Source organism: Talpa europaea (genome assembly GCF_964194135.1).
Source record: "Talpa europaea genome assembly, chromosome: 4".
NCBI lineage: Eukaryota > Metazoa > Chordata > Mammalia > Eulipotyphla > Talpidae > Talpa > Talpa europaea.
In genome coordinates, this window is record NC_140070.1 from 57,044,611 (window position 1) to 57,067,504 (window position 22,894).

The 22,894-nt window shown below is 36.9% G+C and overlaps 1 protein-coding gene across 1 annotated transcript; it reads right to left on the reverse strand.

Annotated features, from left to right (window-relative positions):
• Window positions 1–1,277: 1,277 nt before the first annotated feature.
• LOC311170230 (phospholipid scramblase 4-like) lies at window positions 1,278–18,782 on the reverse strand (the record flags this gene model as incomplete). The annotated part of the gene is made up of 7 exons (XM_084232617.1): window positions 1,278–1,328; window positions 2,235–2,393; window positions 6,404–6,565; window positions 8,708–8,934; window positions 9,832–9,874; window positions 12,657–12,892; window positions 18,617–18,782. The coding sequence occupies 7 exons, from the start codon at window positions 18,780–18,782 to the stop codon at window positions 1,278–1,280; spliced, it is 1,044 nt and encodes a 347-aa protein (XP_084088743.1).
• Between the last annotated feature and the right edge of the window lie 4,112 nt (window positions 18,783–22,894).

Below are 22,894 nucleotides of genomic sequence, written 5' to 3' on the forward strand. Positions count from 1 at the left end.
TACATATCCAGGAAGGAAGCTAAAGTGCAGTAGAGACAAGGTGATTTATGAGTATACAGTCACTGATACATTACACTTTTAATTAGTACAAGCAAGTACAAATAATACTTTAATGATTGATCCCACATAATCTTTACTCATAAAACTATAGATCACAGAGAAATAACATTTGCTGTGTTTTATTATCTTTGAATAAATATTTATCTATTATTTAAATAAAAAGCAGCAAAGCTTTTATTAAGCAGTGTCAGAATTTGTAGTTTTTGTTTTTACAAAATGCAACACACAATGTCACATTTCAAAATTTAAAAACAAAACTCCAACTCTTGTGCAATTAGAATACCACAGTGATTATCAGGATCTTATAAGAAAAATCAACTATCTCCGCTGTATACAATCAAATGAGATACTAAATTTCAGTATGTAATCTTGGAGATTTGGTCAAAGATGTTTTATGAATAAAGCATGTGTGAGCAAGAGCTGTTAAATATACAAAATGTAAACTTCTTAGGAGGGTACAGATGTCTCTAAATTAATCAAAAATCTAGACTGGCTACAATCCTAGTCACCTCTTATTCTGATAGTCTGATCTGTTTTCTCACACTCTCTCTCTCTCTCTCTCTCTTTCTCTTCTATAGGCAGCTCCTGATTTTCCAATTAAGACAGGGAACAGGCATGAAAAATATAAACCTTATTATTAAAAAATGTAATTTATATCAAAAATCAAAAATTCTTTTAAAACAGATGAAGTTTGCAAAATAAGGGTTTGATACATGTGCACAAATAAAATTTTCTTATAGAGTATCATGATATTTGTATCTGCCATTTTTTTTAAAGGTGAAGAATGTCATTTTTTCCACCTGGAATCAAATTTGTCATCAATAAGAGGACATACTGTTGGACAGATTAAGAGTAAGAATGGGTTAGCGATGGTATCTCTATTACTGTCTCAACAAACATTGCTGTGATGATGTCCACAATTTCATTGCATGTTAATGTGATAGCCCTGTGATTCATTTTCTGTTATCTCATGTTAAATTATTTTCATCTCATTCTATATGTTGTTTTATGAATCACAGAGTAAACTCCTAGTCAACCAATTAGACAGACACTCAGTTGAAACACACATTTAGACTGTTCTCACACTTATATTCTCAGCTTACCTGTCAAAGCTAGCACCCAGTAAAAAAATAATGTACAAAAGTAGGAAAATACATTCACAAATCACTGAGGGTTGATTATAAGCCTGAGCCAACATGTCTTTTTCATGTGTCCATCTATCTTCTTGCATGTGGTGGTGCTGCTGATTTTTCAAAATACATGAAATCCTGAAATGGGAAAAATAATTGTTATGTATGGGTAGAAAGATACGTAATTATGTGTATATAGACAGAAATTAGATGCAATACATGTAATATTGTTCGTTATAATTAATCAGGCGATCCTCCCAACTGAGCTAGGAATAAATACATTTAATGGAATCCTTATGAAGAGGACTTAATACAAAGGATGGCAATTAAAACATGAAAATGGTGATAGCCATTAAGTTTTCCATTTTGGGTAGTTAACTAAACTTTCATTGTCAAAATGGAAAAATTGATAGTGTTAAATATTTTAAATGAATAAACTGAAATATATCAAGTTTATAAGTAATATTATCAATTTTATGAGTGTTTTATTTGTGATTAACCAACAATCAGGAACACGGAAAGGGAACTGTACCTCGTAAATCCAAAGGTGGTATAATATCAACGAATATACTGACAAAGTGGTGGAAAGGTGGGAGAAAAGCCAACAGCTTTGAGGTTATTTTATTTAATTAGGTAATAAAAGGACAGGAATTTTATAGTAGTGAGAATAATTACATCAAAGATGACAATTACACCTATTGGATGCGTTATATCATTGGATGCCAAGCACTATGCCTGACCCATTACTCATATAGTTAACACCCTGAGAAATGGAAGTACTTTGATCTCCATTTTACAGATGAGGACACTGAGGTTTGCAAATATTAAACACTTTACACACCCTGTAACTAATAAGTAGCAGAGACAGATAATGCCTAGTTTCAAAGCTTATTGCCTGGCTACACCTCATTGCTTCTCATCAAAAAGACTAATTCTCAATTTATAAAAAAAAAAAATAAATAAATAAAAAAAAGTGATAGTTCGTTAAAAAAAAAAAAAAAAAAGACTAATTCTCTCAGGATAACTCAAAATCAAAAGGCTTACAATGAGGAAACAAGCTCCAAAAATCATGGCTTTCATCTTCACATCCAGATCCAATGGGAAGTGAATGTCAAAATGGTCAGCATCAGCCATTGTTGACAACACACCATTCCACTTCCTAATAATACTGCCGACAGTGGATATGCCATCAAGGGATTGGACCTAGAGAGAGAAGAATATGACTTCATGGTGATAAAAATCTATATATGTTTTTCTATTTAGAAGCAGTTTACACTAAGAAACCATAAATATAGTACAGGAAATAATCTCAAATAGAAAATTTTGGCCAAGAAGAGAAAGTGCCTTGTAAATGGTCAGTCACTGAGTTGGGATATATTTTCCAACTTTCATTTCAATACTCTTTTTTCAACTTCAAATGTGTTATTGAAAGTATTATATATGAATAGATTCTGTAATTCTTTTTAATATAGCAAAAGGCAGGAATTGGGCATTGGAAGGAGTCTTTCATAGTATAACATAACATGTGAGCAAAATTAGGGAGACATGGTTCTTTGTACTTCACAAACCCTGTATCATTATTCTAGTTTCTGTGGACATAGCCACCCTATCTTATTGTTTTTAAGATTTATTTATTCATGCATCCAAGAACTGCGGTACAGGCCAGATATGTGGGACGGCAGGAGGATTCATCAGAGACATAGAGGGGAACAGAACAGGCAGACTGACTGAAATACACTGCTGAGGGAAGCAGCAGGTGAGACAGGAGAGGCCTGCCACACTATGCGGGATTCTTGCCGGCCGGGAAGGAACAAGCACTGCAGAGGCTGCAGACAGCCCCACAGCACTGTGCTCAACTGCCTGCACTACCAGGGGAGGCCCATACCCTATCTTCTTAAGGTGTATCAGGAGACCAAAGGGCTTCAGTTTCTCAAAGGGGTATGGTAGGAGAGAATAGGGGAAGATGACAGATGGGTAGGATCTGTGAATCACTACTACTTTCATGGACACTGGGGATCAGTGTTTTGAGGGAGCAACCACATCTGTAATAGAACTGGGGACAAAAGGACCTTCCAGTGTCATAGCAAGGAAGAGAGCCAGAAACTATCAGAAAGGGAAGGAAGAATGAAAAACAGTAAGGGATGGTGCTGGTTCACCTAAAGGGATACCTGCCCTTTTCTCACCTGTCCCCTGGGCTCTTCTGCAGCCCCAGCCCAAGACTGAGAGCACACACTTCTAGCAAGAACATACCCTGTTTGTTCAACAAAGGGTAATAAGGTGACTGGTTTGGCAGTGAGTAGAGTCTCTTGAATCTGTCCCCCCTCCCTGTCTGGTCTCTGGGGTCTCAGGACTATCTGCAAACCTCCACCCCCCAGAGAACTAGGGAAGCCACTAACACCTCCCCATATGTGACCTCTGACCTGTGCCCAGAGTACATGAAAAGAAACTGAGTGGCCACAGTGAGTTCAGTCTGCCCATTGGTATTTGTGTACCCACATTGGGAAGTCACTGAGGAGCAGTTCTGGAACTACCATAGTTTCTTCACCTGCCTCACAGCACAGGAGAGTGCAAGACCTCTGTGTTTTGCATGGAGCCTCTGCAGCAGGGGTTTCATTGACAACAGACTTTGGAAAGCCTGGGTACACACCCAACCCTCTCCACTGTGACACCTCCAACCTGTGCCTAAAGTACATAGAAACAGTGAAAAGTCAGAGTGAACTCAATCTACATTGTTTTTGTAACTGTTTTGAGGAGTCACTGGAAGACCAAACCTAGAGCTGGCACAATTTCATGTGCTATATTCCTTGTACAGTGGGAAAGTGCAGGCTCTCTGGTCATATTGAACATACCTTGTCTGCAGGGAGGGGATGAATGGACAGGTTCCAAAAAAAACCAGGTAAGTCACCTTAATCCTTCCCCCTGCATGACCTCTGGAACTGTGTTCACAGTGTATGTTCTAAAACTACAAGTAACCACAGTGAAAACAGCTTTCAAATAAAGCATCCTAGCTGCTGGTGGAAAGTATGAGAAGCCTCCACCAAGCATGCTCTCTTGGGCTTCTACTAAAGCTCCCAACTTGCTAATGCTGGAGAGTGTAGAATCTGTGTAGAAGATCTAACACAGCAAAAAGTCAGACATAAGACCTGGAACTGCAAAACATTAATGCCATTACCTTCAACGATATCTTTGCAGATTCATCTCCAATGGCAAGAGAGACAAAAGTAAATATAACAAATGGGGCAACACGAAATGTCTGTAGAGCAAAAGACACTACCAATAAAGCAAAAAGACACCCTATTGAATGAGAGAAAATACTTACACTATCTACATCTAACTTATAATATAGAGAACTCATGCAAACACTTCTTGTTACTCATGTAACAAAAAGGAAACAACCCAAATCAAACATGGCATAAGAACTAAATAGACACATATCCAATTTTACGTATCCAAAGACAAATTGATGGCAAGCAGGCACAAAAAAAATGTTCATCATGACTGATGAAGGAAATGCAAATAAAACCACAAAGAGGTATTACCTCATGCCTGTGAGAATGGTCCTTATCAGAAAGTCAGAAACAACAAGTGTTGGTGATGATGTGGAGAAAAAGAACCCTTGTATACTGATGATGGAAATATAGGCTGGTCCAGCCCCTATGGAAACAATATGGCGGCTTCTAAAATATTAAAAATAGATCTACCATGTGATCCAGCAACTCCACTGCTTGGTATCTACCTGAAGAACACAAAATCTTTAACTTGAAGGGTTATATGTGCTCCTATGTTCATTGAAGCATATTTATAATAGTCAAGATATGAAAACAATCTAAATGTCCACAGACAGAGCTGTGGATTAGGAAGATGAGGTAGACTATTCACAGTGGAACAATACTCAGCTATAATAAAGATGACCTCTTGCCATTTGCAACAACATGAAGGGAAGTCAAGGGGTTAATGCTGTTAAACAAGTCATAAAAGAAAGACGGATTTCAGATGATTTCACTTATACGTGGTATATAGAGAAACACAACGAGGGGGAAAACGAAACCAAACCAATGATAAACCCGAGAAACCTGGTCATGGAATTGAGACTACAAGATGAAAAGGAGGAAGGGTGAAACAGAGTGGAAAAGCAGCACAAGTGACTATGTTGGAGAACGGAGGGTGCCTTGGTGGTACGGGTGGTATGGTGACATCCATCCGAGCAGATGGGTTTCTATGCCTTTGAGTCACATACAGTATTGTAAATAAATGTTGCCTCATTAAACAAATTTTACAATGATAAAAAATGAGCCTATATTTTCTCATATATAAATATCAAAAAATAAAATAAAAAGTAAACCGTAACTCTTTCCACAGGGAAAATACCCAGAAAGATCCTGTGCATCCTTCCCTTCAAATCTGTCTTGTCTATATTATCTGTTTCTCTACAATGGTCTTCAAATAAATTAACAATGTTTAATGGTAAGATGATGTAAAGTGAGAACCAAAGAAAATGTATGTTATCATAAATAGCTGAATGAGTAACTTTACATGATGAACCTTGCTGAGTTGCAAGGCATTCAGGACTGGTTGAGAAGCTTAGGAAATATTTCGCTGAATCTCCTTTGTCAGATTTATCAGACATGTAATCATTTTATAGCCTTGAGAAAAGGGAAAACAAAAAGAATTTTCTTTTCTTGAAAAAATGTGATAGCCTATTCTTATGAGTTTTATCTATGAGTATTGTCCTAGTCCTCTAGGATGCTGACAGCTAGCCTGCAAAACCCAAAGTGAACAATCTCATGGGTATTTCCCCATGAGATTGAAAATATTGTCCTTTTTGCTAATTACCATTGCAATCACATATGTTCTGTGATATGATGGTGCTTTCATTACTCACGACCTACATGCCAATCCTGGAAATTTTTTGGGAGAAGTGGTTAAATAAATATAGTAAGAGAAAAATAGATTGGTTTAGGTCTAATATTGTGTGCTTCTCCTTATCTTTATCAAACACTGGGATCATAAAAAAGGAGATCATGTTTTGGAAAACAATAAGCAAGTCACTAAACAGTAAGTTGAAAATCATTTATTTGCTCTCAAGCTGTTATTTAATACTTCCTTCATAATACTTTACTCAACATGAAATGATGATCTAAAACCAGATCATTCTGAGGTCTGTTAGTACCTGTAGAAAAGGTAGTAGAAACATTACTTTTAAATTTGTTTACCTCAAAAACAGAATCTGAACCACAGCCATAGGTCAAGCATGGTCCACGCACTCTCAACACATTTTCTTTCTTCTCATTCTGGAGACTATAAACAGCCCTGCACAGGTTCCAGTGCTCCTCAACAAAGCCAATGGTGACACCAGGAGGACATTGCACCTCCAGCTGTAGAGGAAGCAGTGACAGAGGCAAGGATGTAACAGACATGTATGTGCACACACCACCTGGATGTGCTCCTAATTCACTAAAGGGCTAGGAATAATAGAGGGAAAGAATCTTCAACTTTACCGGGACTATTTCATGCTCATGTATTTTAGTGAACAGTCTTAAGGGATGGGGTCACACTTTGCTTGTAACAAAGTTACTGCTTATTATAAATGGTAATTCTCCCAGATAAGCCCTCCTCAGCTGTGTATGTGGCACCTGCCTGGGCTCCTCCTGGACACTATACAACTTGAAGGAAAAGGGACCTATGCAAACACCTGATGCTCATGCTGTAAAAAAGTCCTTTGTCGGGCCTCCCCGGTGGCGCAGCGGTTGAGCGCTGGGTTGCAAAGCTGCCCGCAGCCTCTGCGGCGCCGGTTCGATCCCCGGCTGCTCCCCGGCCACCGGAGGAGGGTCCCACATGGCGCGCAGACCTCTCCTGCCGCCAGCTGCTCCCCTCAGCAGTGTACTTCGGTCCTTCTGCCTGCTCTGCTCCCCGCTCTGGTGAATTCTCTCACCCTCCCGCGCTTCTGACTGTACCCAGTGCATGTATAAACAAAACAAACAAACAAATAAATAAATAAAGCATGCCTCTATATTAAAAAAAAAAAAAGTCCTTTGTCTCTGATCTAGGAGTCTCATTTCTCTTAGTGCCATCTATGAAATATTATAAGCTAACTTCTTAGATTTAAATCTCAGACATGCCAATTATAATAGAATCCTAGGACTGAGATAAAAGACAAAAAGAGATGAAGAGATTAAAAAATCAAAAGTATATAATAATCAATTACTTAAAATAATTCATACTATAGTATGAATAAAAAGGAATGAAATATTGACTCCTGTAACAACTTTAGGAATGTAAAGGCAATTAAAAAAGTCAGCCCTAGATGGTTTTATACTATACAATTATGTTTATATGCCAATCTTGAAATAACAGAATCAAAGAAGAGAAGAATGAAATAAAAAAGAAATAAAATAAAATCTAGATAAGAAATCTAGATAAATGGGGAAATTTTCCATATACTGGACTAAGGTTACAATTTTGATTTGCTGTAGTTTGTCCTTGCTTCCTATTTTGGGAAATCTTTCATGTAAAAATCCCTACTTATAAATATAAGAAAAAATCTACTATACAAAATCACCAAGAATATGAGGTCAAGATTCATATAACTATAATACTTTTGTTAACAATGACAAGAATGACAGATGAATATCTGACAATAGCTAACACTCACTGACCAATACACTGTTTTCCAAGTGCTGTACTAAGCAGCTAGCATCTAATTACTTAACCCTCACAGCAGTCAATCTATGAGATTGGTACTAAGGGTTGTCAATAAATTGCTATTGTAAATGTTAATACTTAACATATAATGCAAGTATCTCAGTGATCCTATGGGATATGGTTCTACCCACTTCTTGTATAAGAATACTAAGGCTCAAAGAGGTTAAGTAAATTGGATGAATTTAAGTAGGTGGCATATGTGAAATTCAAGTATTCTTGGATCTCTCTCTAGCAGGGCTTTTCTATTCCCTGAGGTGTCTTCTCAAGCTGCACAGGCTATAGAGGAATAACCAAACAGTAACTCAGCATATCATCTTTCTACTTCTATTATTGCCTACTAGTAAGTAAAACACCATTGTTAGACACGATCTTCATCCACCTTTTCTTCTGGTAGAAAGGTGTAGATTGTGATGATTAGTGTAAATTTATCTCAAGTCTCTTCTAATTCTAAAAGCATGTTTATGCTCAGTAATATCTATATGGGGATATACAGATGTATGTGACTATTGCTCTAGGTGATAGGGACATTTTTAGTATCGAACATACAACTGACAATAGGATTGTCATCATTGACTAAGTAACTCTTAACTTGTGTTTGACCCACCAATTATCACTGATGCACAAGGAGCAATAATAAAAAGCCTTCATGATTTTGCTTAGGTGAAACATCTTGCTTTTCTCCCTCTTCACTATTATCTTTCATTCTGACTGGCAGTCAGTGAAAATTCCCTCCCGTGTAGCTTTGAAAGGAGCACAACCATGCCCTGAGGAGTTGAATGAAGAAGTGACAATGGATTAGACTTCTGTTCTCTGACCTCTTGCCTGGCGGAGGGACAACAGAAGCAGCAGCAGGTGCATCTGAAAGGTCTCTGCATTGTCATGACTTCTCGGCCCATACAGTCAGTGACCCGGAGGACGAAGGGCCTTAGCGTCCGATAAGTATTCCTGGTGAAGTCATTTGTGTCTTCATTTACAACGTAAACCATCTGGTCCACACTGTTCTTGACATCATATCTATTATTAGTTTCAAAACCTGTTATCACTAAAAATCAAAACAAGGAGACATTTTAAATTAGAAGCAGTTAAAATAGGCCTCAAGAAATGCTTTTTGTAGTATTTCTTAGGCAGTTAAAGCAAAATAGTTTAAGAAACATTCAGCTGAAACGTATATAACTGATTAAAACACCAAACTAGTTCACATGCCCTAGGAATATTTAAAGGACTTTGAGAATGTAAAATTTTTTAAGAAATATTTAAAAACTCCTCCCCCATAAAAAAAACAGATTATATTTCTGTAGCTCTTGAATTCAAAGAACTTTAATTATTAAATAATTTAAGGGAGATTAAATATTGGACCATACATTAATCAGTTCATGAAATGTGCTGACATGATTTGGGTCATTGCTAATTGCAAATAAGAAAATTAACCAAAAAAAGTTTAAGGCCCTGTGTGGCAGTAAGGGATGTATTGACCTGGTATACTGATGGTCAGTGATCTTGTGAGGATGAACAACATCCAATATCAGGTACTTTGACTTCTCACTTCCAAAACAAGGGCAATGGACTAGAACTCAACAAATCAGAGATTAGGTTCTACTTCTACCTACTATCTGAATCTGGATGTCTCTAGCTAGCTCATTCAGTCTTTTGGTCCCTTCCTTTTTCCATTCACGAGAGGTGAATATGGAGGAGATGGAATGTATAAAGGGTTGTGGTTGGATCAGATAAAATACAACTCCTTTTCAAATCTAAGAGTTTATAGATGATAGATAAATTAATTAAATTGTACAAAATAATTTTTTTTCTTTCTTGAAGACATTAATATATTGTCTTTGCTCGTTGAATCACTAACAAATGATCAATATAAGGAGCTAGATATTGGATAATGCAAATTTTCATCTGATTTAAGGACTGCTGCACACTACAAAATTATACATACTTTCCAGAGGTTCAAAATGCTGAAGAACGTGTATGTTGTCCAACTGTTGAGATAAAACACAGTAACTTGAAATAACAGAATTAAATCATCACTACAAAAGAAACTGATGAGACAGGTATTAAATCAATTAATACCAAAATATCTTTTTTGAAATCAAATGAAATAAAAAACTACCAAGTGCAATCAGCCTATCTATATCTAACCAGATGTTTATTAGCAGACTGTCTAGTAGAAAACCACTTTCTTCCAATTCCACTAAAAAAGATCAAAATATTTGTCTACAATATTAGAAAAGCTGGCCTTCCCTGGTGGTGAAAGGGTTAAAGTCTCAGTGCATCAAGCTATTGCCAGCCAGCCAGCCACTGCAGCATGAGTTCAATCCCAGGCCAGGAAAATAACCCACATGGCACAGCAGATCTCTCCTATCTCGTCCACTGCTCCCCTCAGCAGTGGATTTTGCTCCGTCTGCCTGTTCTGCTCCCCACTCTGTCTCTGGTGAATCCTCTCAACCCCCCACACCTCTGCCCTCACCCCAGTTCTTGTATGCATAAATAAAAATATTTGTAAAAAATAAAGTATTAGAAACGCATCTTCTTGCTATATATATATATATATATATATATATATGTACAATAAAAGCATCTAGAAGAAGCTGTGTTGACATAGATTGTTCCTACATATTCCCTTGTCACTGTTTTCTCTGACAGGAGTTACTGAGCAAGTTCAGGGAAGTTTAACAGTCATAAAGAAAGCAATTTTCTCCATGGCTCAGGGAGAGTAAATCAGCCAGTGCGGACCTCAAGCAGGAGTGTCCAATTTGCAGTTACTTCTCAGGTACTTCTAAGAGATTAACATACTGATTTCTATTCAATTAGCTACTAATACCAAGGTCTTCCCTAGGTGCACACCTTAATAAGGGGGAGGGTTATGGAGCCTGGAAGGATGTGCATATGACTAGGGCAAAGGAGAAGAAACATTCTTGAATAGGGTTCTTTAAAAGCGAGATTGGGAATACTATTATATAAACTTCTATATGAACTGTTCTTAAAAATCACACTAAAAACATAGTTTGATTATCTGCGAAACCTTAGGACAATTTAGCAGCGGAGAAGAAACCACTTAAGACAGAATAATCATACCCATGTGATTTTATTTATTTTTTTTTATAAATAAATAAAAAAAAGTTGCCTTTTTTTTAAGATTTTATTTATTTATTCAAGAACTGGGGTACAGGCCAGATGCACAGGAGGCTGAGAGGATTCACCAGAGACAGAGTCAGGAATAGAACAGGCAGATGGACAGAAGTACACTGCTGAGGGGAGCAGTGGGCCAGACAGGAGAGGTCTGCCGCGCCAGCCATGTGGGATCCTCGCCGGCTGGCCGGGATCGAACTCGTGCTGCAGAGGCTGCGGACAGCTTCACAGCACGGTGCTCAACCACCTGCACCACCAGGGAGGCCCATACCCATGTGATTTTAAATACTAGATCTTGGATTTCCAATGACAATTTCTATATCAAGTATAAAATAGTGACTTTCTAAACATGATTAACTAAAGAAATTTTGTAAGTTTCTGCAATAATGCAGGAATTAGTTCTTGAACTCTACCTGAATAACTGGCTTTCAGTTATGTCAATTTTAACAAAAGTACATTTTTTAAAGATTTCTTTATTTACTTATGCATAGAAGAACTGGGGTATAGGCCAGAGGTGCAGGGGGACAGAGGATTCACCAGAGACAGAGTGGAAACAGAGCAGATTTACTGAAATACACGGCTGAGGGGAGCAGCAAATAAGGCATGAGAAGTCTGCTGCGCCATATGTGGGATCGCTCCCTAGTCGGGGATCAAATTCAATCCTTAGCGGTAACAGTGCTGAGACTTAATACCTAGGCCACGAAAGAGGCCCCGAAATTACAATTTTTTGTTTTATGTAAACTCCAATTTTACTGATCCAATTATACCGACTGACAAATATCAACATAATAATATTGTACCATTTTTTTTTCCAGAAAGGATAAGGACTGACCCATATTAAGCTATGTGCATCTTATACAGATTTTAATCACATTGAGTCTTAGATTCAATTAGATTTTTTAATCACATTGAATCTTATTGCAGTAACAGTGGTTTGTGACACTGTGTATGATTCAGAGAGATAGGTTCACACCTCTTCAGATGTTAAGTTACCACACTACACTCACTACCAAAGTACCCATATTCCTCTACCATACTTCATGTACCAATGGTTTTCACTGTACATGATTAACAGGTTCTCTAACAATATACAAAACTGAAATGAGAAAAATGTCAATTACAAGGAATATTTGGTTCACTATGTAGGGAGACATGTATCAAGTTGGCAAATTCCTTGCCTCTAATGTATTTTAGTATTTCCTTTTCCTAAAAGGAAATCATGATTCAGTATTTCTATTAGACGTCTTATAGTTTATTTTGATTAGAAAATATTTTTTATTTCTTAAATAGATTTTTGAATAACACCACTTAGTAGACTAACTTGATATATTGGCCCAGTTTCTGATCTGGCTATCCTGTTAACTCCAGAATGTCTATATAGATGGAAATTAGAGTGTAATGTCACATTGTGGGATGAGGTTCTATGGAATTTGGCACAAAGCAGTATCCTGGGTAGGTTTCCTACTTTTACCCTTCACATTTCTGAAATTCTTACCATCACTCCTATAGTCTCACAAATTAAACATCTGTTATCACAGACCTGTCACCTTAATGTATTCATCTAGTCTTGTGTTTCTTCATTTCAGATCCCCAGCCATACTTCATTTGAAAAATATTCTTTGATCTGTGTACCTGGGCTAAGTATTCTAGACCAGGAGGGCAGTTTGGCATAAGAGGTGGCCCTGGCATCCACACTACTGGAGCAGACTGATTTGCCATAGGATATCTTCCAGGTTGGTATTGGATAGGAAATGTACTACCAGTTGGCTGGTATAAGGGGAAGGAACTGGACTGCTGTGGATTGTAGTATCCGAAAGGCATGCTTCCTGGGCAGCCTGCATGTGGAGGGACACCAGGTCCAGGGGGTCCTGTGTTCAAAAACAAATTAAAATAGTATACATTATTAATACTCTAATATACTGGATTTTTTAAAGATTTATTTATTTATGCATACAAACTGGGGTACAGGCCAGAGGTGTGGGAAGTGAGAGGATTCACCAGAGACAGAGTGGGGAACAGAACAGGCAGACTGACTGAAATACACTGCTGAGGGGAGCAGTGGGTGAGTCAGGAGAGGTCTGCTGCACCATGTTGGTAGCTCCCTGGCTTGGGCTTGAACTCAGGATGCAGTGGCTGTGAACAGCTTCATAGTTTGCATCTTAACCCCTTGCACCACCAGGGAGGCCTACATTGGAATTTAACATGACTTATTACATGACGTTACACAGATCACACAATACCTACTTAAAAATAACAAGGGATCACACAAAACCTAGTTAAAAATAACAAGATGTTCCATTTTCTGAGTGTGTATCTTGTAGCAACAACACTGGGGAATTTACATATTAACTCATTTAATCCAAAATGTTATGAAATAATCATTCCATTCAGAGGTCTAAAAATAACATTGGAAACATCAAGTAACATATCAGGCTTTCTATGTACTACACTCCTCCTTTGGAGACAAAAATGTTTCTACTTCATTAGGTTGTAGTGGGATTAGCATAAGGAGCATTAGCTAATTAGCATTAGCTAACACATAATTAGCAACGTAATTTTGCTATTATGTTTATTGTTATTATTGTTCATGATCACAAAGCTAGTACTACTTAACTTTAAAGGGCTGCTATTCAATTCCAGAATTGTTTCATCATCCCACACTATTAGCAATTACTCCCCATTTGCCCCTAATCCCTGCACACCCTGGAAACCACTGTGTCTATAGATTTGCCTAATCTGGATATTTCATATGAATGAAATCATATATCATGTTGCCTTTGTGCTTGATTTCTTTCACTTAGTGTTAATATTTCCAAGATTCACCCATCATGTAGCACGTATTAGTACTTCTCTCCCTTGTATGGATAATACTCCACTATATGAATATATCATACTTTATTCATCTAATAATCAATTGATGGGAATCTGGGTTGTTTCTGTTTGGTGGCTATTACACGTAACATTGTTTTGAATGTTGGTGTACAAGTTTTGGTGTGGACATATGTTTTCAATTCTCTATCTGGAGCATAAGATAACACCATGTTTAACTTTTTGAGGAATCATCAAACTTTCCAAGTGGCTTCGCCACTTTACACTTCCACCAGAAGAGTATGAAGGCTCTAATTTCTCAACATGTTCACCAATACTTGTTATTGTGTCTTCTACTTCAGTTATCTTAATGAATGTGAAGTGGTATCTTACTGTGATTTTGATATGTATTTTCCTGAGGTCAGTCCTAATAAATCCAGCCACTACCAGAAAAGGGCATTGCCTAAAAATTCCAGAAATTCTTTTGAAACAGACTTAAAGCAGGGGCCTCCCTGGTGGCACAAGGGGTTGAGCACAGTACTGTGAAGCTATCCACAGCCTCTGCAGCACAAGTTCAATCCCAGCCAGCCAGGAAACTACCCACATTTCGCAGCAGGTCTCTCCTGTCTCGCCTGCTACTCTCCTTAGCAGTGTATTCCAGTCAGTCTGCCTGTTCTGCTTCCGCTCTGTCTCTGGCAAATCCTCTCACCCCTTACACCTCTGGCCAGTACCCCAGCTCTTGTTTGCATAAATAAATAAATCTTAAAAAAAAGGAAGTATAGCAAAGTTGACATTTCTTATAAGGTAAATTGGATAGCAGCTCAGATTCTGGAGATTTGCACATTAAAGAAAAGTGTGATTGAGGCTGATGAAATCTGGGACATTTTGTTTACTCATAAAAATTACACTCATGAAAGTCACAAATTGGGAAACTATTTTTCCTACTACTGAAAACAAGACTATGAGATAAATCTGAAAACAAGACTATGAGATAAATCAACCGTTCCTTTCTCTAGGAAATACTTTTTACACCAATGTCAAGGACCCTAAGTTATCTTGCTGCTGGAGATGAAAGCTATATACAGACAGATTTGGTCTTCATGGACATTTGATTTTGTGAAGGACACAGAGAGTTATAGCCAAACACGAATGGCTATAAAAAAGTAATTGGTGTAACATAGGTAGATGCATAGTGTGCTACAGGATTAGACAGGAAAAGCAATTAACAGAGGCAGAGGAGTTATCTTCTAATGTAAGTGTTGATAGTAACATTAAATTCAGCTAGCACAATGGGCAGACGTTTTACAGCAAGAGTGTACACAATGAGTAGTTACACAAAGGAGATTCAATAGAGTAGGAGTCAAGGCCATGTATGGAGATTTAACAGACAAGGCTAGAAAGGAAGGTGAGGATGGAATGAAGATTATGAAAAACCTGTACTTTGTGCTAACAACTTGACCTTTATATATACTGAAATAATAGAGAATGGAATGGTTAGTTCTACAATTAGAAACTTTATGGATAACAAAGTTATATTAGGGAGGAAGTACCTGAAAAAATTCAGATAGAAGCAAGAAAGCTGTTTGTGAAGAAAGGAGTAGAAAGTGGAGAAATAATAATTACCATTTGAGAAATAATATTGTCTTGGTAATAGTCTGGATACAAGAAAAACATCTCTAGTTACTGATTTGTGCTCATAGCTGTAGGCCTTCATGGCAGGAAATGAATAGAGAACATGTATTCAGAAGTAGGATGCCAAAGTTGTATTGAGGAACACTAAGCTTGAGACCCAGTCACACAGGGGAAGTGTCTATAAGCACTTGGAAATGCAAGAATAGAGCACAGGAGATGTTATGGGCAGGAGCTAAGAGATTTATAAATGGTTAATGACAAGTGAAAGCATGGGTATTACTTAGAAGAACAGTAAAAAGATGGAGGAGGTAAGTGAGGGAAGCAGAGCAAGGCAGGACATGGGAGCAGACCTAGATAACTCTGAGCAATACCAATTTTAAGGGTAGGGAACACAAAGTTCTTGATAGAGACTAAAAGTTAAAAAAGACAAAAGAAAACTATAATGGTAATTATAGTTGGAGTTAAGTAAAAACTCTACTATCTTTAAAGAAAATCGAGGAAACTACAGGTTTCAATTGTTCAAAAATAACCAAAGGAACAATTGTTTAAACTATAATTCAACTAAAAGTCATATAAACTATCTTAAGAATAACTGATTTTTTTTTTAAGATTTATTTATTTATGCATACAAGAACTGGGTACAGGACAGAAGTGCAGTGGGTGAGAGGATTCACCAGACAGAGTGGGGGACAGAACAGGCAGATTGACTGAAATACACTGCTGTGGTGAGCAGTGGTGAATCAGGAGAGGTCTGCTGCACCATGTGGGTAGCTCCCTGGCTAGGGATCGAACTCGTGGTGCAGAGGTTATGGACTGCTGCAGTGGCTGTGGACTGCTGCAGTGGCTGCATCTTAACCCCTTGTGCCATCAGGGGGGCCCAGAATAACTGTTATTTCAATGAGTTAATTAAGTCCTCTGATACTTTGTGATTTCTACATAAAAATACCTCATACAAAAAAATTTGTGAATCAACAAATTCCCTTCCCTTCGAGCTTGGAAATTGTTATTAAGGATTCTGATTTGTTCTATGGGGAAAAAGTCATTCTTAACTTTGTATAACTTTGTACAACTTTGTATGCCCCACTTAAAGAAAGAACTCTTCCCTATAAAACATTGCCCTTCCAATACTTGTTTGAGGAAACTGCCTTAAGGGATTTGTTTTCTTAGTTATTCTGATTATTATCTTTTTTTATGTCAAGAAATTATGTGATTTTTCTCTTTAAATGGACGGACTATAACAAAAGTTTCTTTGTTAGCTATTCTTTCATACATACTATTTTTCAGTGGGAACACTCATCTATTGTTCTACAATGCTAATGGGAATTATATGGCTGAAATTAAAGAAAGTCATTAAAGCTAACTATTTCTAGTATTTCCTTAATGTAAATATCAATACTTTGTATCAGTCATCATAAATTAGTATGAGTATACAGTTTAACCAGTAGGTGGCAATCAAAATGAACATTTGTGAACAGATACATTTCTTAACTGAAAATTCATTAGTTGTAAGCACAGCACCATATTTTTCAAGTTATCTAGTAATTTAAATTTAAGGCTGTCTTTTACTCTCTTGCTGCTTTTGATACAGCGAGGAATAGACAATACTTTCTCAGACAAGTACAACATGACTTACAGTTAGTATTTGCATCTTAGAAATGGTGGTGCAGAATTCTGTTCTAGTAGAATCAAAGTACTTGAATATAGTGATCAGTAATGTAAGATAGATTTTGTAGATCATGTTGTATCATTAACTGAAATCATTTCATAAGAAATGATTGGATATAATATGATTCTAATACAAGAATTTAATGCCTTGGATTTAGGAACGGTTGAGTCAGTAATGCTGAAATATGAAGAGAATGTATCAGATTCACACAGTGCACAAATGCAGCAGGAAAAGGGGAAAAGGAAGCCCTCCTGCTTCAGAGAACCCTACAGTAGCAAAGGCCATCTGAGCTCCATAGATCATATGTCTAAAGCCAAACAACACTACTGCTGTAAAGATACTGAGGTTCCTTCTACCCTTCCAAGGCCTAACTCATTGAATTCCGTGTGTGTGTGTGTGTGTGTGTGTGTACTAAATATATATTTAAAATATATATATAGTATAGATACACTAAATATAATTTAAAAAATTATGCTGTGTGGGCCTCCCCTGGTGGTTTAGGCAGTTGAACGCCTCGCTGTGAAGCTGTCCGCAGCCTCCGCAGGCTTGTTCGATCCCAGCCGGCCGGCACCCGCAATGGCGTGGTAGACCTCTCCTGTTGTGCCTGCTGCTCCCCTCAGCAATGTATTTCATCAGTCTGCCTGTTCTGTTCCCCACTCTGTCTCTGGTGAATCCTGTCACCCTCCCGTGCATCCATCCTGTACCCTGGTTCTTGTACAAATAAATAAATCTTAAAAAAAAAATAATAAAAATTATGCAGTCCATTTTCTGTCATTTCCAAAGTAATTAAAATATATTTGACTATAATCCTAATTAAATCTATTTCTTTAGTCAAATTAAGTATATTTTTAATTTTTAAAACTTCACAAATTGCAAATTACTTTATGAAAAGACTACAATAATGCCTCTAATTTTTACTAGCAGAATTAATATCCAGTTCTCTGAGTCATCAGTTGTATATTCAGACTTATAAAAACATTTGCAGAACTACAAGTTGCTTTATCAGCACTCCTCATTCATTCACCTTTATTTATTTGCCTTTCTCATCCCATTTGTGCCATGGATGACTCATTCCAGACTTTGTGCTTTTGGAAATCTTATTATTTCAGCCAAGCATGAGTCCTTTCCCTTTTCTTTGATTGAGAAACTCCTTAGCACATTAATAAAACTTGAATTCCGCCATTACAGTATCCATCAGATTCCTGGTAGCGTCAGTTACTAACTTCTGTTCTACTACAATAGTCTCTTCAATGTTCCATGATAGAACAAAGAGAATCCCATAAATGTTTTTACAACTTCTTCCTTAGTAGCCTATAACACCTATGAATACAGGAATATAGTCTAATTGACAAAGAATATTTACTACCCTACAGGCACTCAGTATTTATTGAGTCATTCCATTAATTAATTAGTTAATTTAAAGAACAATCTTAACAACTGGTTGCTTTTCTGTAGAGGAAAGATGGTTTCTAAATATTTAGCATACCTGGCACGAAGTGGGAATTATAAGCAGGAGGGACATCAGGTTGATCAGGCAACCTTACTTGAGTTTCCATTTTATCTGAAGGCTGTTCAGGGGCTGAAGGGACTGCATCTTCAAGGAAGGAGGGCACATGACTTATAACGGAAATGGTAGTATGATTGCAGAACATATTGTTTCTGGTTGCTATGTATTAATAAAGGTAAACAACAAGAAATACACTCATATCTCTAACCAAAAAATGCATTATGTATAGTAGATGTCAATCTATTAATATATTTGATGAATTTTCAGCTGAATACATATAAAAAAATTAAACTAAGCAATTACATTGTGCTGTGATTAAAGCAATGTGCTTTCATACTCATTGCTGATCTGATGTGGATTCTTATCTACATAAATTCCTGACAGTACTGAAAACTCTTTTTTCCACATGGAATATGGAGAAAACAGTCACACATAGAGTGATTCTGATTTTTTTCCCTAATTCTTTCTGGACAATGGCTATATTTTTAAATAATTCCAACCATAACATGGTAAGTAATTAATTCAAAACATGACACGATGGTTTAGAAAGCAGTGGTGCCACACACAACTCAATTAGAGATGATTCAGTCTGCATCACCCATGACTAACATTTTTATCATATTCTTCCTGTCATTACTGCAAGAGATAAGACAAGTCATTTCCCAAGATAACATGAGTAACGAAATTTCTCCTTGGATTCACTATAGGGAAAAGTTCTGAATTTCTTAGCTGTTGACTTTTTATCTAATTAAAAAAACAAATCCCCCAAAAGAATCATTTCTCTCCTTATACCATCTCCTTATATCATCTCGCACTGTTTGAAAATATAGGGAGTGCCCTTTGAGCCCTTATCCAGGCAGACTGTCACTGTAGGCTTTTACTTATTATACTTTGTTCCCTTTGCAATCATACTTTGCTACCTCATTTTTCCTTACCTAATTTTCCTCACATACTTTAAAAATCTTTCAGTTAATATGTTCCAATATAAATATCTTTGAATCCCTTTCTGTCAAAGATAGATAATAATGTTCATATGAATATATTTATACACTTACACATTTATAGGTATATATAAATATGTCTATATGTATATATCCTCAAAAACTTTAACAATAAAATATTTCAAAGTGACATAAACTCATTTTTAAGGAAAGCAATCACAAATAAAGTAGATTAAAATTTATTCACAAAAACATACCTGACATTTTGAGGAATTCCTATTCACCCTGAAAAATAAACCAATTTAGTATGTTAAAAAAAACCTTTTAATATGTTAAAAAAGTATGTTTAATCAGTGATACATGTAACAAGTTCTGAGATATTTTGCATCATTACCTTTCATGCATTTCTTCATTAGCTCAAGAAATATTTACTAAACCATTAGTACTGACCAGACACCATAACAAATATAGAAAATACAGCAGTAAACTAGAAGGTAGGGTACCCACCCTGCTGAGATTAAAAGGCATGTCAACGAATAAATAAGATTAATTTATTCATTGAGCTAGTATAATTATGAAGAAAACAACATAAAATGTCTAAGAAAAACATGGACAGGGATTAATAGATGGATCAGGGAAACTTCTCTCAGGATGTGACCTTTAAGCTATTTGAACAACGAAAACACATTACACTAACTGTGGGGAGTTCTAGGAAGGCAAGGAAGTGAGTGTAAGCATCCTGCAGTGATAACATAAAGAATACTGAAGAGAAAGTTTAGGTGTGTCTGGGACACAGTGAAGAGGAGAACTTAGGTAAAAGATGTCATAACTTAATGACAGTATGTCTGGAATTTGGTCTTACTGCAGTTTGTCTTTGGTGGTCTTTGTTCAGTAGAGTAGTCAACCTGACAAATATTTTATCTTAAAGGGACAAAGAAAATAATGAGCAGTGAGGAAGGGATTACTGCAGTAACCAAGGAGTGGACCCAGTTGATATGGGTTTTGACTGGGAAAGTAAAAGGTTATGTAAATGACTGGTGCGAAGCAGAACCTGCAGGAGTTGCTGATGGATTAAGTAAAAAACAGGAGTCACACGGACCTCCCTTGTGGCACAGCAGTTGAGCGCCGGATTGCGAAGCTGCTCGCAGTACACTGCTCCCTGCTCTGGCTTGAATTCTCTCACCATCCTGTGCGTCTAACTGTACCCAGTGCTTGTATAAATAAATAACTAAATCTTTAAAAAAAAAAAAGAGAAGTCACAGGGCCTCCCCTGCTGGCGGAGCGGTTGAGTGCTGGGCTGCGAAGCTGCCGGCAACGTCTGCAGAGCCGGTTTGATCCCCAGCTGCCGGTGAGGGTTCCACATGGCGTGCAGACCTCTCCTGCCACCTGCTGGTCGGGCCTCAGCAGTGTACTTCGTCAGTCTGCCTGTTCTGCTGCCTGCTCTGGCTCTGGTGAATTCTCTCACCCTCCTGCGCTTCTGACTGTACCCAGTGCTTGCATAAATAAGTAACTAAATCTTTTTTTTTTTAAAAAAAGGAGTCACAGATTGATCTCAGTTATAGGACAGGAAAACTGAGCTCATGGTGATGCCATTAACTGAACTAGAGTGGAAGATGGTGGGAGAAATGGTAAGAAAAAAATGGAGGGTAGGAATCAAAAGTCCAAAGTGGTACATGGTATCTGTAACAAGAGGTCAAAAGACATACTAAACCTTTAAAAAATACATGTGAGCATAATGAGAATAACTTGGAGAAATAAACTGGAAACTGAGATGAGATCTGAAGAAAGGAGTAGGTGGGGAAGAAATCCCATGAATTCAAACAAAACAAGAAAAGATTATCAGTGAAATGATCTTCAGTATTTCAGGATTTCTGAGTTCTGGGTGATGACAAAGAACAAGAACATCAGCAACAGCTATAATTTACTGAATGCTTATAAAAATACCAGAAAATATGAGCACTTTTCATATATTATCTCTAATAACAAAATCTAATATTTACTCACCAACTCTGCTAAAGACAAATATATCTAAATCCAAAGTTCATGTTTCTTCCCAAGACGGACACCCTGATCTTAGTGTACAGAATGAGATTATATGTATTATTCAAGTAGAGTACAAAGTCACCAATTTATCAATTGAATGGATGTGAATGAAGCATTAAAATACCACAGGTGGGCGTAATCAATGTGCAGAATGAGTTGACTCAGTGAACTTCACCCATATGTAAATTCCCAGCTCAAATGACTGTCTTGTCAAGCCCGGGCCAGAATTCCATCAGTCTTGGAGCATCTTAACTCATCTCTGGAGCTAGAGCTAGTTATATAGTTTCCTGTATGTCCTAAAAGTTAAAAAAAAAAAAAAAAGTTTTCTGGGCCATATCAACTGTTGTCAGAACAAAAAGTTCAAGAAATTGGTCCTATTCCTTCAATAATGACTATCTCTGGCATTTAGGAAAACAACCACACCTTTCTAGAACCTTAAATTCTGGACACTCCTAGGAATGCACCTTCAAGTGATTCTTGCACATGTACACTAGGATATGTACATGAATGGTTCTGGAACACTGTTCATATTGAAAGAAATAAACTAAAAGCAATAGTACATTAGGTAGATTCTGGCATACTCATGTGTTTTAATAGTAGACTGTAGTGAAAACAAAGTGTAGTCATAAATGAACAAAGATGAATCTCATTATGATAGCACTGAACAAGTAAGTCACAGAAAATGTGATTCCAATTAAGAGTGGCCAAAGCAGGAAAATGAAACAATATACTTTTTTTCTGATAGGTATTTGGGAGAAACCTTTAAAGAAAAGTTGGAATTGATAACACAAAATTCATGAAAATATTCACATGTTGAAAAGTGATTTGTGTGCAAATGTTTAGCACTGGCCCACAAGGGATTCAACTTGTTACTAAATTTCTAGTTTTAATAAGCTGGCAGGAACAGAGATGATGAGCTGCTATTAGTCCTTAAGGAGTATGTGCATATACACATAGACACACATACTTTTAAATATAGGTATTTATATTATTTACTAATTTAAAAAACAGTTATATGTTGAGTATAAACTTCTAACTAAATATCTATGGTTTCTTTTTGTACATTAAGCCTGGGGATTGCAAATTGTTAAGGAGGCATTATATAATAAATTAGAACAGATTACTGAGTACTTTAGTAAAACAGGGCTGAATTATCTGTCTAGCCATCTGTCTATTATCTATTCAATTATCTACAGTGGCAAATGGTTTAGCATAATGCAATAGTGTAAATTACAATGATTTGCTGAATTTAGATAAAGTTTTGAATTTATTT